The 19640-nt window shown below is 46.4% G+C and overlaps 1 protein-coding gene across 1 annotated transcript in view; it reads right to left on the bottom strand.

The window, feature by feature from the left end:
• Positions 1–19640, bottom strand: part of LOC142833419 (uncharacterized) — a 183842-nt gene that overhangs the window by 99390 nt on the left and 64812 nt on the right. The window contains exons 15-16 of the mRNA XM_075944805.1: positions 12012–12204; positions 9415–9542 (exon numbers count right to left, since the gene is read on the bottom strand). Of these exons, the coding sequence (XP_075800920.1) occupies positions 9415–9542; positions 12012–12204 (321 nt within the window). The remainder of the gene's footprint in view (positions 1–9414; positions 9543–12011; positions 12205–19640) is intronic.

Raw genomic sequence — 19640 nt, 5'->3', positions numbered from 1 at the left:
AAGATACCGCTAAACGAGTTTTACTGGGGTTACTTATAGGAACAGGGCTGAGGGGTTACTCCCAGAACAGAAATGACTCAAAGGCAGCCGCACCACCTAAGCCCATCCCACCACGGGTGACCGCTCATGGAAGCTGGAAGCTGGGCCACACTGCACAGCCCGCAGCAGCTCAGCAGTCTCTTCCTGGGGGCTCGCTTGTCTCCTCTTGGCAGCCTACCCATCTTTGTTTCTTCTAATGATTTATTTTTTCACCTGTGCACACATTCTGTTTTACTTATTTTTGGTTTTGTTTCTAAAGATTAACATTTAAGGGCTGGGGAGATGGCTCAGTCAATGAGTGCTAGACTTGCAAGCACAGGAACCTGAGTTTGATCCTGAGTCCAGACTAAAAAAGTACTGGGCCAATGGTGTCCCTTTGTATTTCCTGCTCTGAGGAGGCAGAGACAGGCAGACGCCTGGGGCACACTGGCCAGCTAGCCTAGCCTCCTTGGTGAGATCTAGGCCGATGGCATCTGAAAATGACACCTGCCTTCCAAATGCATACGTGTCATGAGCACCATACACACATGTATTCACACACATAAGTATGTACATATGTACACACACATACAGAAATCATGGGCTCGAGGTTATCAATGTGGCTCACTGTTTTCATTCATTCCCTCCTCCTCACTGGCTCCCCTTTGCTGGCCCGCTTCTCTACAGTGCTCCCCCTTTTTGGTTTCATGACACATCTACTCTATTACTGGCTTTACCCCTGCCCTCCCTCTTTCTCTGTCTCATTGCCCCTTTCTAGCTTCATGTCCTAAATACCCAGACCCACATACAAAAATTAAAGTCTGGGATTTAGAGGCGAGAGAAAACATACATGTGTCTTTCTGAGTCTAGGAGAGTTTGCGTAACATAATTCTTATTTTTATCTATTTTTCTGCAAACAACATGATTTCATTCTCCTGTATGGCCGGATAAAATGTCACTGTGTTATGATAGTTGCGGTATCTGGGGCTCCCCTTCCCCGTGTCCTCATCAGCCTTGTTGCCATTTGCTTTCTTGAGTTAGCCATTCTGACTGGGCTGAGAATCGCTTTTTATTTTTTTTAATATTTATTTATTTATTTATTATATATACAATATTCTGTCTGTGTGTATGCCGGAAGACCAGAAGAGGGCACCAGACCCCATTACAGATGGTTGTGAGCCACCATGTGGTTGCTGGGAATTGAACTCAGGACCTTTGGAAGAGCAGGCAATGCTCTTAACCTCTGAGCCATCTCTCCAGCCCGAGAATCACTTTTTAAAATGTTATTTGGGCCAGGGAGATGGCTCGGTGGTTCAGAACGTCTGCACCCAAGCCTAAAGACCTGGTTTCAATCCCGGTAATGTGCTGACATGATGGAAGGAGAGAACTGAGTCTTAAAAAGTCGTCCTCTGACCTCCACGTGTGCAACGTGGCACACACAGGCAAAGTAAATAGAAATGTAAGAAAAAACAAGCTATTCGGTGGCTACTGGGTTTCCTCTCTTCAGGACTGTCTGTTCAGTTCAGCTGCCTAGTTATTGACTGGAAGGTTGGTTTCCACCCGCCTGCTTCCTTGAGTGCCCTGTCCTCTGAAGACCTCCACATGGACAAACAGCACTGACTTTTGTCAGTTTGTTTTCCAAGGTGCAGGCGTGGAATTGCCAAGTGTGAAGGAGAAAGATGTTCTCCCTCTTTTGCACAAGAATGTTAAACACTCAAGAGTGAACAGGCAGTAGGAATTGGTTGTCGTCTATGAAGAGATGTTCACATCTGCCTGCCCAATGTCAGGGCTCGTGAGGATAAAATGGGATACTTCAGTGAATACCCATGACGCTTTGCATGTCAAATATCTGTCAGGGCTCACAGGTTTGAGCATTTGGTCTCCGGCCGATGACCCAGTTTTGAGAGGTTGCGTGCAGAAACTTTAAAAGGTGGAAGAAGTGGATCTCGCGGTGTGGGCCTTGAAGTTTGCAGCCCAGTGTGACTTCCTGTCCCACCTCCACTTCCCGTTGTGCTGAGATGTGAGGAGGGAAGGAGCCCCAGCTATGCTCTCCCTCCTGTTGCCATGGAGCTGTTTGCCTCCATGCCTTCCAGATCAAGATGAATTACGTACGCTCAAATGTGGTAGCTAAACAAATCCCTCCTCCCGGATGTCGGTTCTTTTAGGCATTTCATTACAGTGCTGAGATAAGTGATTGACGTGGTCCTTAAGCTTCAAGGATGCCTGTTCTGGAAAGGTACCAAATCCAACTTCAGCATGAACAGGAAAGCACCAAGAGGAGCCTGAAGCTCAGGCTACCATGGCAGGGGTGCCAGGAGCTAAAAACTCACACTTCCCAGCATGGAGCCAGAAGTGAAGAATGATGGTCATTCCTCTGTCCCTAAGTTCGTCCCACAGAAAACAAAAAGGCAGTGGTGGTCTAAGTGACCTGATTTCCTCACCCAAGATCCACTCGAGAATAACAGCCAATTGTTAAGTATCAGAGGACTTAGAAGAAGCGAAGGAGTAATGACCAGCCAGGCTGAGGTTGCCACTCGGCCATTCCAGGGAGAGATTAGGGAAGAAACATTTACCTCCTTAATTCATTCTGGCCCAAAGGGAACCCTTTTGGCTGAGCCGGGACAATCCTGGGAGTTGGTTTATGGTATTTAAATGTCTTGACCTGTTTTCGGACAAAGAACCCAATTGTTGGCTATTTGGTGGACAAAGTTGGCTACGGAGAGAGTCATTTCTGGCGATCCCAATCTGGTGAGGGCAGGTTACAGAGGACCAGGCTAACTTAAATATTCGCTATTGATGACATCAGTAAATAAGAACACAGGATGTCCAGGCAGGCAAGATGGCTCAGAGAAGGAAGGCAGCTGCCACCATGTCTGAGGACCTAAGTCCAATCCCTGGAACTCTCATGAGAAAAGGCGAGAGCACAGTCCCCTAAGCTGTCGTCTGACTTGTCTGAAATGAGCAGGCATGCCTGCTGAGCCTCTGTCCTGAGCTCCAGTCCTGCCCCCTCCAGAGAAGTCAGAATACAGGACGTCCACCAACTTCGAATTTCAGATAAATAGCAAACGTTCCTTTAAGGTAAGCATGTCCCTTATTGCAGTGTTTATCCTCACAGAAGGGAAACGGAACTTAGAAGAATAATGTCTTTTCCATCTTTAGGCTCAGCTGAGAGAAGGTCTCTCAGGTAGGTCAATGCATAATTCATTATTTTGTTAGGAATTCCTCCCCAGTGAGGGTGGGGCAGGACCTTTCTGCCTCATGGGTTCTGTTTGTTATCTGTTTGCTAACTGGCCCGTTCCCATTTAAACTCCACGCTGGCATTTGCCTGAGAAGTCTTCCTAACCTGTCCAATTCGCCCCTGTGTGTCAAGGGCCAGCTCTCAGCAAAGTGATACGTGGCACACAGGGAGAGTAGCAGGGAAACGTTGGAGAAAATAGGAAAGCAGAGAAAATTAATAACAACAGGTCTCCCTGGGTTTATCTTATTTGTGAGATTATCTCAGTTTCTAAGTTTATCTTATTTGTAAGCGCTAAGATTTATGGTAACTTTCAAAGTCTTTTGGGTCACACCAAAGTGGCAAACAGAAAGACAGTGCTAGACACAACTTGCCACAGAATCTCTCCCTTTGCCACAGGGATAATACTCGATGAAGAACCTCCTGATGACCTTGGGGAAGTAGGAGATAGGACAGCGTGACCTAGGAGCTGCCACACTGACCCTTTGGCTTCTCTCGTCCCCCCAAAGCTACTTCAGTTGACATCAACTTTAACTTTATGAGTTCCCATATATACACCGTGGTTATTTTAAGAACTCGAAAGAACCCAGTATTTCCCGGAACTTCTTAAGTGGTGATACCAATACATTTAACTATCAGAAACAGCCGAGGAGACTTGGCAGTGTAGTCAGTGCAGGGGTCGGGGATCAACTGTACCGCAGATGGAAATTTGACTCAGTCATTTAAGGTGGGCTCTTTGGCTAGAATGTGTGACTTGGAAGACTATAATTTACTATTTTGGCCCCAAATTTCTATAGGGAACTTATAGCTCAATTTCTATAGGGAACTTATTCTCGGGGTAGGATGGAGGGGGGTATTTTCAACCATTGTTTTAAACAAAAATTGTTTCATAGACCCTGGAAGGAGAAGGCAGGCTGCTATAGACCCTGGGAGGAGAGAGTAGGCCGCTTTGACAGCTTGGAATGGAATGAACTACAGTCTGGATGGGCATTTGGTTTTCTGGCCATTCTTCCCTTTGGTTCTTCCATTGCCATTGAATTCTGCCTGAGGAATCCATGAAAGGAAATGACAACTCTTTCACACACACACACACACACACACACACACACACACACACACACACACGCTTAAAGCTTGTGCCTAGAGTAATGCATTTGTTTTGTTTACATTTAATACAACCAATTACTGCAAGTTGATCACGATAAACTTTTGACTGGCAGGTCAAGGTTATCTGTGAAAGGGACAGTCTTCCAAAGTCAGCCCAGACAGATGTCCAAATGATCAGTGACCTACATGCATCTTCATGAGTAACTGACCAAAAAAGAGAAAACCGTTAACCATTCGTTCTGCTATAAAAACAGTTAAAAGAAACCACTTCCACTTCCTGGTTTTCAGCCCACCTCACAGCTGTGGCAGTCTGGTTTCCACGCCCCAACTCCACCTCCTGATAGAGTCCTGCACAGCTGCCACTGGCCACCTGAGAGCTGGGGTTTTGAGGGATCATCTTCCTTAGTATTTACCGTGCTCCACGTCAGTGGGCTCCCGCCAACACTTTCCTGTTGACTCTCACAAAGCTCTTTCTTCCTTGTCGGCTTCCGTCTCTTTGGCTACTCCGTCTGTCCCACAGCCTGCCCCATAAACATAGGTGTCACCAGGGCTCATTCAGACTCCCCAACGTTTCCCGCTCATTGCTGTCGCTCAGCATCTGCGTCAAGTCTCTGCCCGTGTCTACTCCTTGGCTTTAGACCTAAAACATCCCCCCTCGATGACGTCTGTCTTTGAATACTCTTTCATCTTCTTCCTTAATGACACCTCTCTCCTCCTGCACCCTGCTTTAGTTAGTAGCTCCTTCCTGACCCCTTAAATGCCCTTTCAAATCTCTTTTTACTCTCTCCTTCCAAAATCCATATACAATCCCTAACTCCCACCACGCCCCCTTCAGAGTGACAGCATCCGCTTCTGTTTCCTGCTCTCAGGCCACATCCTTATTATCCGGTCCCTTCTCAGTCTCCCGATGATCACTGGAGGTGACCTCTTCTCTAAGGGTTTCTTATCCAATCCATCCTCCACAATGACACCAAGATAACAATTGAAAACAAACCTGGGACGGTGGTTCCCACCCACGGCTCACTTCTTCAAACTATGGGCCACCACTCCATCGTGTAACTGAATATAGAGATCTCACACACACACACACACACACACACACACACACACACACACACCACCACCACCACCAACAACAACAACAACAACAACAACAACAATAATAGCAAAAAGTTTCAGAGTACACAACAACCGAAATTAGCTCAAAATCAAATTCATAACGGCAGTGCTCACACATGGTGCACCTCCCTGCAGGCCGAGTTCTGAACACACAATGTGCACACTTCGAACTGTTAAGGTCATCCTGCCACACAGTGCCAATGGACACCTCCTCCGAAATACCCTGCTAAGACTTGAGACCGTTGCACACTATAAACTGCAGTGTTTTGCTGTATATAAAAGTATTCCGTTCTTAGAAAAGCATAAAGCTTGAATTATGAGGAAAAGGTTATTTTCACTGGGTTCCTGCTCTCATTCCTCAGCATGCCAAATATCAGATTAGTGTATCTTTGAACTGGATTGTATTAGATAAACAAGGAGAGCCATTTAATTGATGTAGAAATTTGCTTTTGTTCTCCTTTGTTGGTGCTGGTTTTTTTGAGACAGGGTTTTGCTGTGCAACAGCTCTGGCTGCCCAGAAATTCGCTCTGTAGTTACTTTTGTTCTTAATAAGTGGCAGAACCACAATGTGCTCAAGAAACATTTTAACTATTTTTTTTATGATTTATTACCAGTAATGTTTGATTTGTATATCTATTGTATATAGGTGTATGCCTGGAGTTGTGAAAATTTTTCTTGGGCAAAATGTATTATAAGTTGGAAAAGTTCAAGAAACCCAAGTTGTCCAATAAATTTTAAAATCAATGATTCACAGCCCTTATCAGTCTGTACCCAGAACAGGCTGATATGTAAATCCTAGCCATTCGCTCTCTACCAAGGAAGGATTCCCGGAACTGGCCATGCCCCATGCGACATAGGCATTTCCTAAGCTCAACAATGGAGCACTACTCAGCCATAAAAAACAATGGCATCTTGAAATTTGCAGGCAAATGGATGAAACTAGAATAAAACATCCCGAGTGAGGTAACCCAGACCCAGAAAGACAAATATAGTATGTACTCACTCATAAGTGGACGTCAAACATAAAGCAAAGGGTAACAGTCCACAACCCCAGAGAAGCTAGAACCCTCATCCAGAAACAGATGTAAGCAGATGCAGAGAGCTACAGCTAACCACTGGGCTGAGCTCCCAGAGCAAAGTCAAAGAGAGGGAGGAGCGATAATACAAACAAAGGGGTTACGACCATGATGTCCCGGGAAACCCACAGAATGAGCTGACCCGAGCTGGTGGACACTCACTGACCCGAGCTGGTGGACACTCACGGACTCCAGACTGGTAACTGGGAACCTGCACAGGACTGAACTAGGTGTCCTGAATGCAGGTGACGATGGCGCGGCTTGGGCACTACATGGATACATTGTCAGTGGAACCAGGCTCCAACTTGAATGTATGAACTACTTTGTGGAGCCCACTCTCTACGGAGAGATACTTTGCTCAGCCTAGGCACGGGGTGAGGGTGGGAGGCTTGGTCCTGCCCCAAAGAGGTGATAGACAGACTTAGTTGACTTCCCAGGGGAGGACTTACCCTCTTTGAGGCCTGGATGGGGGTGGGAAGGGAGACCGAGGGAGGGAGGAGAAGAGGAGGGAGGGGAAACTGAAAAAAAAAAACCTAAAAATAGAGGAAGAGAAAGAAAAGAAATGAAAAAAAGGGAAAAAAAGAATCTTTCTCAACTGATGGCGGCTGCACACGCCTTTAATCGCAGCACTCAGGAGGCAGAGACAGGCCTATCTCTGAGTTTGAGGCCTGCCTGATCTACAGAGTGAGTTCCAGGCCAGCCAGGCTATACAGAGAAACCCTATCAATAAAACAAAACAAAACAAACAAAAAAAAAAACAAAAAAAAAGAAAGAAAGAAAAAAGAAGAAAAAAACAACAAAAGAGTCTTTCTCTGCCGCCAGACATCTTATGAATCTTTATCAGTGAGATTAAGTGTATATCACTCTGGGAAGATTTAACAACAATTTTCTCAACTTTGACAGTCCCCAAACAAGACAAATCTCTTTTTCCACTGATGGTCCCCAGCTTTTGAAGGTGCCCCAGTTACACGGATACTCTTCTTAGAGACTGGATAAACATTTATAAACCATAAATTTCTCCTTTTCTATGATCTGTAGAAATGGTGCTAAGACATCAGTATTTTGTTTGTTTTTTGTTTTGTTTTTAGAGACAGGGTTTCTCTGCGTAGCCCTGGCTATCCTGGAACTCCCTCTATAGACCAGGCTGTCCTGGAACTCAGAGATCTACCTACCTCTACCTCCCTGTGCTGGGATTAAAGGCATGCCCTGCCACAGCCCAGCTAACATCAGCCCTGGGTGTCTATCCTGGAACTCCCAGTCAGAAGCCTTTTAACCAGAAAGCCCATGGCTGTCATAGGAGCCCTTGGACTTTTAGGATGAAGGGTCTACCTTCGTGAAAACCTTGTACAGGCCAGACCTTCCTTCTAAGTGCTTTAAAGACATGAGTCATCTCTTGTATATATCTATAGATCTCCAAAACAGCACATAGCAAGGCAAAATTTTAATTTTAGTTAAAAAAAAAAACAAACAAAGAAACCTTAGCATGGGACTAGAGAGATGAGAGCCGACTGGTTGGGTAAAAGTGCTTGCTGCTCTCACGTGGACTTGAGTTCAATTCCCAGTACCCACGGGAGGTGGCTCTCAACTGCCTTTAGCGCTAGTCCCAAGAGCTCTAACAGCACAGCCTCCGCAGACCTCTGTGCTCAGGTGTGCATTCCCTTCATACATAGTTAGAAATAAAAATAAGCCTTTGTAAAACCTCTCCTGTCCATGGGTGATGATTGGGAGGGTGAAATAGTGAAGCCCAGTTCACCTGTCAGTTACATGTGGTACTAAGATGTGAGCCCTGGACCATGTGCGTGGTGACTGTGCAGATGGCAGTCTTCGCTTTGCGCCCAGCCCCCTGGCTACTGGGCTCAGCACTCCTCTGCTCCGTGGCCACCAGCACAGGGTAGCGGCTGTGATTGGCTGGTCACTTTGCCTCTGCTGAGGCTTCTCTCTATGGCCGCATGATGGGCGTGAGAGATCACCACCCATCCTTATTAAGAGCATACGTGTGCTACGAGGAGAGACTCACAGAGTCCTCTGACGGATTATGTCTGCAACATAAAGTAGTGTCCTTCATATTTTATTTTTTGTGATGAACCACAAGGAAAATAAAATTTCACTGGGCCTGGTAGCACAGGCCTGTAACTCCAGCTACTTAGTTAGGAAGCTGATATAGGAGGATATCTCATTCAAGGCCAGCCTGGGCCACTTAGTGAGATATGTCTCGTCAGACAAAGTAAAAAGAGGAGTCTGGAGAGATGGCTCTGCAGTTTAGAGCACTTGCTGCTCTTACAGAAGACCGGAAGTTCAATTCCTAGCTCCTATATGATGGCTCACAACTGTGACTCCAGTTCCAGGGCATCAGGTGCCCTCTTCTGGTCTCCAAGGGCACCAGGCATCCATGTGGTATACATACATGCGTACGGGCAAACATACATACAAAATAAAATAAGTCTAGGACTTGCCTAGAGTAAATAAGGCCTTGGGTTCAGTCTTCAGCAACCCACACATGCAAATTAGCACACACAGTGTTGGAATGATGTGGGCAATAAATTGAAAATAATTAATTAGTACTATATTTATTTGCTTTCTCGAGAGCGGCCCTAAAAGTCTCAGTTTAACAACAACAACAACAAAACGAAAATTAAAAGACCTGTCTTGGTGCAAGCGAACTTTGATGTTAATTTTGTTTATTTTTCCTTTGAGCCAGTCTTGTTTTGCAACCAGCTGGCCTGGAACTCATCTGTAGTCCAGGTTGGCTTCAGACTTGCAGCAATCCTCCTGCCTCAGCCTCCTAGGTGTTGCAATTTCAGGACCACCACAGTCGGCAAAAAGACATTTAAGAGACATTTCGCCTTCTAGGCATCATACCTGGCGTTTGCTTTCTAGAAGATTCGCTTCCCAGGTCCACAGGTCATACAGCACGGCAAATCTGTCCACACTGGCATGAGCCCAGCCCCAACGCTGGCTGCTCTGTGACTGGCTATCCTCTCTGTGACCTGGGGAGAAGCCAGCAGGAATGGTTAGAGCCAGGCCATTCAAATGCTCCTTCTCTGAGGACCACAGATGATTAGCTCCACCTGAGGAATGGATCTGAGCTGGTGGGTGACTGGGTCCCCCGGAAGTGAACTGAGGGAGCCGCCTGTGAAGACCAGGCCTGCAGTCCATGCTTGTTGACTTCTGCCTCCTGCGGGCCAAGTATGCACCCCTAGCTCAGTAATTTTTTTGTTATTGTGAGTCAAAGTCTCATGTAACTGAGGGTAAACTTCCGACCTTCCTAGCTCCACCAAACAAGTAATGTCCTGGCAATCACAGGCATGTCTGCCATGCCCATGCAGTCTGTGCTGGGGATGAAGCCCTGGGCTTCCTGCATTCTTGGCCACTGTACCAACTAAACTACATCCCAGTCTTTTAAAGAGTGTTTAGAACTAAAACCAGTTGGCATAAAAAAAAACATCTAAAATTTCCCTGAATTCATAGCTTTAAAGACAGATCATGTACTTCTCCTTTTTCAAAAACTGGTCTCAGGGGTTTAGAAACAGAAATTGATGTATTATTTCTCTCTCTCTCTCTCTCTCTCTCTCTCTCTCTCTCTCTCTCTCAGTGTGTGTGTGTGTGTGTGTGTGTGAGCACACACCAAAGATCAAGAGGTCAACCTAAAGTACTGTTTCACGGGAGCCCCCACCTTTTGGGGATGTGTTTTGGGTTCTCTCCCTGGGAACTGAGTTTCACCATGTACATAAGCTGACTTCTGTCTCCGCCTCCCAGAATAGGTACTACAGAGCTTGCCACCACAGTTAGCTTTTGGGGGTGGGGAAGGGATGAACTCATATCCTCAGAATCGAAAGGCAAGCACTTGTGCTGACTGAGCTGGCTCCCCAACCCTATTATTTTCATTAACGTTAACTATGTCAGAAATTTCCAGAGAGCCTTTTAAGACATCCCTTAATTATATTAATTGCCGCGTTAAATCAGCAAAGTTAATCATCATCACTGTTTTGCAAAAATATTTTCTATTGGATTAGTGTTAGCGTCACTGCAAACATGATTATTGCTTCCAATTTATAAGAGGCCTGCTTCGGAAGAAAATACTAGAAGGTCAGAAACATCCAGGTGCCAACATGTGAGCTGAATAATGACTGACTCCATGATGGGTGTTTAGCAAGAGCCAGGCTCTGTCGAGGGTCCTCTCAGGCAGCAGAAAGCATTTCACAATGGGTGACTAAGCCCTAGTAGCCAGCTTCAAGGAAGGGTGTCCTTGAGGTTAAATGTGTTTCGACCGAATTAAACTCTCAGCAGGCAGAAATAGTCACATCGGAGGATCAGTTAATACGGACAAACGTTGGATGGAGCATAACCAGTGAAAATGAAAGCTAAGAGCTAAAATGAAATGTTCCAGAATGTTCAGGGCCAGATTCACATATTCACGGTTGCGGCGATGACCGCCTAGTCGAGTTTGTTCAGTGTCAATATTAAATTAACTCTGCCTGGGATCTCAAAGCTGGCGGTCAAACTTCCTTCAAGAAGCGTGTTTGAACACAATGAAGGTGAACTATCTTCTGTCACAGTCTACATGCATTTGGACACAGCGCAAAAACTACCCCTCCTGGGCTGGAGAGATGGCTCAGTGGTTAAGAGCACTAGCTGCTCTTCCAGAGGACATGAGTTCAATTCCCAGCAACCATATGGTGGCTCACAACCATCTGTAATGAGGTCTGGAGCCCTCTTCTGGCGTGTGGGCGTACATGGAGGCAGAATGTTGTATACACAATAAATAAATAAACCTTTTAAAAAAAAAACTACCCCTCCTGTACCCCAGTGTGTCTAGACATTCTTAGCTCTTTCCAAAAGCAATAAGAAACCTCCTGGGAACTATCATTACCTTACCTACTTTTAAAATTGGAAGTTTAGGTGATGGTGCCAAAAAGAAGCAAGAATAGTGATATGGGTTGCTGGATTAGCCCAAGTCATGAGTCCTCCTTCTGGGGCTTCTCTGGCATTCTCTTAGCCAGATCCCCTGGCATGCTCATGGTTCCTGTTAGGAATCAATCCAGAGATGTCTCCTGCTTCTAAATGCAGTCTCCTTGGCATCATTGGCTCGGGAGAAACATCATTCATTGTGCTTGTTTCCTTTGCTCTCCCCAGAGTGCTGTACCGCATCCCTTCTACCCAGCGGGTGATGAAGAACGACAAGAATTACAACTGATCCCTTAGAGAGCACAGCTCCATCACAAAGGAGAGTTGAGCCCCACGCGGGCACACACATGGGTCAGGGGTAGTGTATGCTTACTCAAGTTTTAAAAACTATTGTTCGGGCATTGGTTTGTGTGTTTTTGTTTGTGTATCAGCTTGCTTTCAGGACTGGAACTCTACAAGAGCCTTGTGCACAACAACCAAGTACTCTACTCTTGAGCTTCATCCCCAACCCTGGCCAGTTGATTTTTTTTTTCTTTAATCTGCCTCCTTACGTTTTTCCTTCTCAATGTAATGGCTGGCAATGAGCAGCAGTTCTGACTCCAGCTCCTCCAGGTCTCGCAAGGCAATGTCATACATGACATACAGGCCAAACTGGTCCTGAGTGTGGACACAGCCAGCCTGTGTGCTGTGGAAGTCGTCCTGGTTTTCAGCTTCCGAGAACTCCAGGAATTGCACGCTGTGGACCTGGGGAAAGAAGGCCAAACCCAAACCCCAAAGTTACTGGAAAAGGGAGAGTTATATTTTGTCCAGTCCCAGTGGCCCAGGCAGTGGGTTTCTCCTCCCACACAGCGGACTGCTGAGGCACAGCCAAAAGGGAAGAATCGAATTATATATATAAGCTTCTGTCAAACACTGCGGAACATTTGTTCACCACAAAGAATTCAAATATTTTTATCCCCCGCCCCGCCTTATGAGACCTTTATGTAAATGCTCTAATCCTCCCACCTGTAAAACTTGTTTACACAAAAGCCTGCAGCTTCCTCCTCATAATTTGAGACTTGAGTGACTGACCCCTCCCCCCTTCCTTCATCAAAGACATTCATTTCCAGTGAATGGGGAAAAGACACAGTCACCTGCACTGGAACAAAACTCAAGTGAATTCGCCATCTAGACATGCTTGCTCTCCCACTTTTATGACTAGCACACCCTTATGAACAAAAGTGAAGGTCTACCTTGTCAAGCTGTTTTAGTTGGAGTAACGCTCTCTTTCTCTGTGCCCCTGAACTACTTGTTTCTAACACACACACACACACACACACACGCACAAACACGGACAAAGATTGTTGGTAGGGAGAGGTTGTTCCTGAGGCACATAAAAGAGTTTGTTTTTCTAGTTAATTCTAGAGCAACTGGAACTGGGCACTTAGTGGTTCAGAATTTCGGTGGCCTTTGAAGTCAGAGGCTGGGACAGAGGACTGCCAGGATCTTACCCCGGGTGAACTGCGCAGCTGCTCTTAGGCCACTAGCAAAATGGGAGGGGTAGGACATCACGATTTGGGAATATTGGGGGTGCCTTTGAGAATAATGGAGCCTTTCTCAGCTTTCCCCACTGCTAGCTAAGCCCACCAAAGGCTGAAAAACTCTACAGTCACCAAAACCAAAGTCACCCTGAGTCAGTGGCTTTCCAGGTCTTAGAAATCTAAACAATTCATAGATCACAGAATTTTAGTGGGGAACTTATTACAGAGCCGAGGGGGTGGGGCTTAAAAGGGAGAGGGAGCACGGCTTCCATAGAGCAGGGTGGGTCCCAGGAAACCGGCTACCATCTAGATGCTGGCCTGGGCTTTTTCAAGGCAGCAATCAAGGTGAGGGATAGGAAGGGAGATGAGCCAGTTGGTCCAGTTGGTCCAACCAGGTGCCCAGGTGCCTCTTCAGAGTCTCTGTCGTCACTCACTTCTAGCCTTTAGGTGGAGGTGATATTTAGAAGATAATTTAGATAATATTTAGAAGAACTCGCTTCTGGCATTTCTGGCCTCCAGCAAGGACTTTCTCAGCCTTGGGTTGCTGCAGAATCTGATCATTTCCCATCTCCCGCTCACGTTTCTACACTACACTCATTGTGTGGAATAAGTAACACCACGTAGGCGGGGCACACTGGACTCATACACATTAGCTGTTAAAAACATTTTTCTTTTAACTCCGTGAGTTCTGGGCTGGAAGGGCTCAATGGGTAACACACTAACCAGCAAAGCCTGCTGTCCTGAGTTTGATCTCCACAACGTTAAAAAAGCCATATGTAATCACACATATCTGTATCCCCAGGACACATCTGTAATCCCAGCTCTCCTACCTAGAGAGGAGGAGCAAAGACAGAATTGCCTGGAAGCTTAGGTAGGGGGGAGGACCTAGGACTTACCACAGGGCAGGGAACCCTGACTGCTCTTTGGACTGGAGAGGGAGGGGAAGAGGAGTGGGAGGAGGGGGAGAAGGGTGGGAGGAGGGGGAGGGAAATGGGAGGCTGGGAGGAGGTGGAAACTTGTTTTTTTTTTCCTTCCTTTTCTCAATAAAAAAAAAAATAAATTCACTGCGCATAGCCATAAAAAAAAAATTGCCTGGAAGCTCACAGGCCAGCTAGCCCGAGTAAGTTGTACAGATGCAGAAACAAGAGGGACTGCCTTGAAACAGGCTGGACAATGAGGATTCCTGAAAGTTGTCCCATGGTGCTCGTGCACGCACACACACACACACACACACACAATTCATGTTTAGTTCTTTAAGTTCCAACAAAATGCATTAGCAATCTCATGTCTTAGTAATTTTCTGTGTTGGATAATGTCCTCCCAAATTCATGTACACCTGGAAATCTTTTTTTTTCCTTTTTAAAGTTTTTCGAGACAGGGTTTCTCTGTGCATCTTTGGCTGCCCTGAAACTAGCTCATGTAGACCAGGCTGACCTCGAACTCACAGAAGGCCACCTGCCTCTGCCTCCTGAGTGCTGGAATTAAAGGCATGTGCCACCACCACCTGGCACACTTGGAAATCTTTGAACAAGACTTTATTTGGAAACAAGTCTTCACAGAAATAAAGTAAAAGATCATCCTACTGGGTTAGAGTGGATTCTAATCCAACAAGTGGTGTCCTTATGAAAAGAAGGAAATTGGAGCTTGACGCCAAAGGAAGAAGGCCCCAAAGCTTACAAGGATTTATCTGTAAGTCAAGCAATGTCCAATTTTAGCACACACCTGTAAAGCCAGCTGCCCCAGAGGTGGAGACAGGAAGATCACAAGCCGTGGGACGATCTGACAAATTAGTGAGCTCTAGTTTCTAAATAAGACACTGAAAGCTGGAGAGGAGAGCTACCGATGTGGTCAGTGGAAACCTGTAAGCCAAGCTCGTGTGAGGCTCTGGGCTTAGCTCCTAGTACCTCACTCAAGAAAACAGGAGGGAGAGGTGAAGGCAAGAGAGAGGAGGAGCAGGAAGAAGGGCCAGAGAATGGCAAGAATTGCCCAAAACTACCAGACGCTGGAAGAGGCTCAGAAGGCTCTCCCTTGGAGAAAGTGTGGTCCTGCCAACACCCTGGCTCCGGACAGGTGGTATCCAGAGCTGTGGCGTCCATTTCTGCCACGAGGCACTCACTTTGCTGGGGCAGCTCTGCAAATTATCACAACCGAGAAATACTTCAACTGTGTCACTGTTAGCGGAAAGTTCCTGAGACTCTCTGCATTGTTCTCTAAGGCATTTTAGCCACAGCTGCAGAGGTGACTGGCCTGTCCCCGGCACTGCCTGGGTTGTGGTTCCATTACTCTCCTGCTTCTTTCCCTCACCTGTGAGTTTTTACGGTCTTATGAAGACCCTCTTTATAAAGGCTTTCTTTGTGGTTTAGAGAGTGGGTCCTGTCATATTGTTCTTGGAGGAGCGGCAGGAAAAGGAGGGCAGTAATTAGTGTCTGAGTAAGAAATAAAATGACCTTTGGAATGATCCATGTGTGCTTAAAGTCTGGATAGTAACTGGGACCAAGGTAACTATTTGACAAATAAAGTAACTGCAGGAAAACTAGGGACCATCATGTGTTTTACATCCTGTCCCGACTTACCCACGTGAGCTTTAGGTCTTTCTGTGACATAAGGGCACTTATCTGACTGATTTATACTTTCCTGAAGTATCCTGCATTAAGATAATATTAATAGTCATTCAGCCTAAGACCCCAGTCAAAACTATTGGGCAAATGATAGACTTAATAACTTCCATTTTAAAAACTTTTTTAAAAAAAAACATTCTCTTTGTCCCTCCTTCCCTTCTTTCCCTTCCCTCCTTCCCTTCCTTCATCCTTCCCTCCTTCTCTCTTCCACTTTCTCCTCCTCCCTCTCTGTGCACATGGTGGGGGGGAGTCAGAGGGCCGCTTGCAGGACTGTGTTTTCTCCTTCTGTCATGTGAACTCCTAGGACCTACCTAGCCCAGGTTGCCAGGCTTTGTGGTAAGTACCTTTACCCACAGAGGCATCTCACTAGGACCAGTGATCTTCTTTATAAAGAAGATCAAAGATATCTTTTGCTCATTTTTCTCCTGTTCTATAAGTTATTATTGTAGACAGAAGTTTCTGTCTCACCTGGTTCCATAGCCCTCAGTCCCAAAGAAACACACAGGAGCTTATATTATTGGCCTATTGCTTAGACTTACTACTCACTAGCTCTTATGACTTAAATTCACCCATAATTCTTGTCTGTGTGTAGCCACACGGCTTGGTACCTTATCTCAGGGAGGCATTCTCATCTTGCTTCCTCTGTGTCTGAGGCTGGTAACTGCAGACAGAGCCTTTCCTCTTCCCAGAATTCTCCTAGTCTGGTAGCCCTGCCTATACTTCCTGCCTGGCTATTGGCCAGTCAGCATTTTATGAAACCAATACGAGTAATGAATCTTTACAGGATGCAAGAGCATTGTCCCAGAGCACATTATTGCTGCAGCGAATCATCCTACATTTCAGTAGCACGATGCACCTCACAGAGCACTTCCATGCAGTCTTCTTATGATTGGAACATTCTGTTATGAGTAGAGCTTTTCTTTGCAACTAAACATTAAATAAGTATGACCATGTGAAAGATAAAAATTCAAGTCTTGATGGGTGGTGGTGCACACCTTTAATCCTAGCACTCAGGAGACAGAGTCAGGCAGATCTGAGTTCAAGGCCAGCCTGGTCTTCAGAGGTAATTCTAGGATAGCCAGGGCTACACAGAGAAATCCTGTCTCGAATAACAACAACAATAACAAAGTCTCAGCTTCCTTTTGTTACTTGAGTATCCAGTAAGCACCTTCAACTACATGAGATTCTGACCTTTCTCAGTCAACTCTCAATTGACAACAGCAACTCCAAACTTCTAGTGCTCAGGTCAAAACAACTTTGGGACCGCTCTTGACTTCTGGAAATCACTCTGGATGTATCTTTAACATACACTAACATGCTATTTAGTGGCTTCTTTGTTGCATGATCACTGAAAACTGTGTCTGTCCAACTCTAGGATGTGTAGCCTACTGCATACGTGGTATAGCGTGTTGTTGTGGGCTGTAAATCTAGACAGCACATTTCTATACTCAATGTGGTAGACAGTCATAAAAGAATCATAAGCATTTGGATGTCAGAACATGTAAACAGGTTTGTTTATCAGCATCAAGCCACGAACATGGGCTACAGAGTCCCCATGCAACAGACACTTGCCATCTTATGAGAAAAACTGTCTTCTGAGGTCATTGTGTATGATCCACCATTGGCTGAAATACGGTCTTATGGCACATGAACATATGTTCAGAATCTACCATTTTTTAATTCAAGGTTTAATTTTTATTTTGTGGTAATGTTTTTGCCTACATGTATGTATATGTACTCTGTGCCTGGTGCTAGTGGAGACCAGAAGAGGATATCAGATTCCCTGGAACTGGAGTTACAGTTGGTACAAGCCAGCATGTGGGTGCTGGGGACTGGACCCAGGGCCTCCACAAGAGCAACAAAAGCTCTTAGCCACTGAGCCATCTCTTTGGCCCCAGAATCTGTCACTGTTACCGGCTGTTTGCTCAGAGATATTGTCTCGGAGTTGATTGATGAAGCAGTCTCCGATCGTGGCTCATTGCAAAGCCCTGGAGTGCTGTCCCCAAACCAACACAATGAACAGTGGCGTGAAATCAAATCACTTCAAGGTTCTGTTTAAACCCTACAAGGGCTTGCTCCCCTTCTGGCTCAGAGATAAAGCCAAAATCCTTTCCATGGCTCGTGAAGCCAGGTAGAATCTTCCTCTACCTCTTACACCTCATTGCTTGCTGTTTTTCCCTTTGTCCACCCTGGTCACGCTGAACTTCTCGATGGCCCTGCAGTGGACTGGACACAGCCCTGCTTGGGGCCTCTGTATTGACCTTCCCCCTGTTAGACACTCCCCCAGTAAGTCAGATTGCTTCATGAGTTCCTTCAGGCCTTCCCTCCCACAGTGCCTCCTTTGTAAGGCTCTCCCCTTCACCTCCTCACCAGGGGCATCCACTGCCCACTCCACATTCACCAGGGGAATCCACTGCCCACTCCACATTCACCAGGGGCATCCACTGCCCACTCCACGTTTACCAGGAGCATCCACAGGAGACAAATACCGTCCTCCCCTACTAACTGTGGGACTAGCATCTTGGGGCTTTGCCGTATGTCATTTCTGTTCTCCCATAAATGATAGGCATCAGACTAAAAACTCCACGTTCACCAGGGGCATCCACTACCCCACTCGAGTGCTCTCGGTTCTCCATTGCACCATCACAGTCCTCAGGAGTTCACAAAGGCTACGCTATCCCATGTTCAATAGCTCTAAAGCACAGTGACGGAAGTGAATGTCTCACTCACAGAGAGCCATTGCAGGACCAGCGGCTCTCTGGGCCGTAGCACTAGACCAGCAACCAAGGACAGCAATGTTTCCATCTTCCCATGTGACTATCACCTTCTATTGGCTGAAGCAGGGGAGGACAGCCAGAGGATGTGGAGCAGCTCCCAGTGCTCTCATTTCTGCTCACGGCTCAAAGCGAGGCACAGGCCCACTCACCTGCGAGAGCCAGGAAGTCTAGGGAAACTTTAGCGCCACCTCACCCTCTATATGATACATATTGTATGCTTTTTAATGTCTCTTGCTGGGTGGTAAGTTTCCTTATGGTGAGAACTTGTGCTAGTTCTGTGTGCTGCTATACCCCTGTGCCTAGAATAGAGCCTAGGTTAGCTATTTGTCAGCATACTTGTGGGAGGAAGGAAGGAAGCATGGCTCACAGCCTATAGGGACAGATAAGCCAACAGCGGGGCACAGCTCCGTGCTGGATCCTATAACGAGCTGACAAGCCATTCGATGAAGCCGTCGTTCTACACAGAGATATAAAGAAGGGTTTCCCAAAGAGATTTTAGGAATGGACTCTTGAGTCAGAATACACGTTTGCCAAGGAGAGAATGGGAGAGTGGCAGAGGAGCCCGGAGGCCTGGAAGGCTCTGTACAGACAGAGGGGTCCAGCCCTACCTCATGGAGAGTCTAAAGGCAGCAGAGGGAAATGAGGTCGAAGAGTTTGGCAGGGCCCAGAATACGCTCAACCTTGTAAACGTCGCCAAGAAACCCGGGCTTCATCTTGTGAGGAAAAGGAAACTCATCAAGGACTTCCAGCAGAATAGCAAGCGTGTTTATATCTGGGCAGCACCCGAGAAACTTGCAAAGCCAGAGGGAGGCATTCTCTTTAAAATCCTCCAGTTCCCATTGCCTTAGGAACTGGTCCCATGTCGAAGGAGAGCCAAGCCCCCAGTGGTCTGGCTCACTCTGTCTAGAGGCCTCACCTCCCACCACTTCCTCTCCAAAGCCTTCTGCAAGTTACAGACCAAGTTGCAACACACCCTGAACTCACTGTGGGGCATCAGGTTCCCATGACTGAGGAGCCACAGGCAAGGTTCTATAGGAGGAGCCTACTGTCTCTCAGGTGGGGCTCCTTCTACCCTGCCATGTTATATAGGCACATAAGATGACAAGGTGGCTCTGAGAGACCGTAGAAGACTTCTTTGGCTAGCATGATTGTTAAGTAAACAATCATTAATACTAAAGCCCAAAACTTTCCTTGCAGGATTAAAACAGGGGCCAAACCAATGTGCTGGGGAGGAAGCGTCCATCTTAGGAGCTTGACCCACACCC

The sequence above is a fragment of the Microtus pennsylvanicus genome, chromosome 1 (genome assembly GCF_037038515.1).
Source record: "Microtus pennsylvanicus isolate mMicPen1 chromosome 1, mMicPen1.hap1, whole genome shotgun sequence".
NCBI classification, from domain to species: domain Eukaryota; kingdom Metazoa; phylum Chordata; class Mammalia; order Rodentia; family Cricetidae; genus Microtus; species Microtus pennsylvanicus.
The sequence above is the reverse complement of the archived record's forward strand: the minus strand, read 5'-3'. Positions and strand labels throughout refer to the sequence as shown.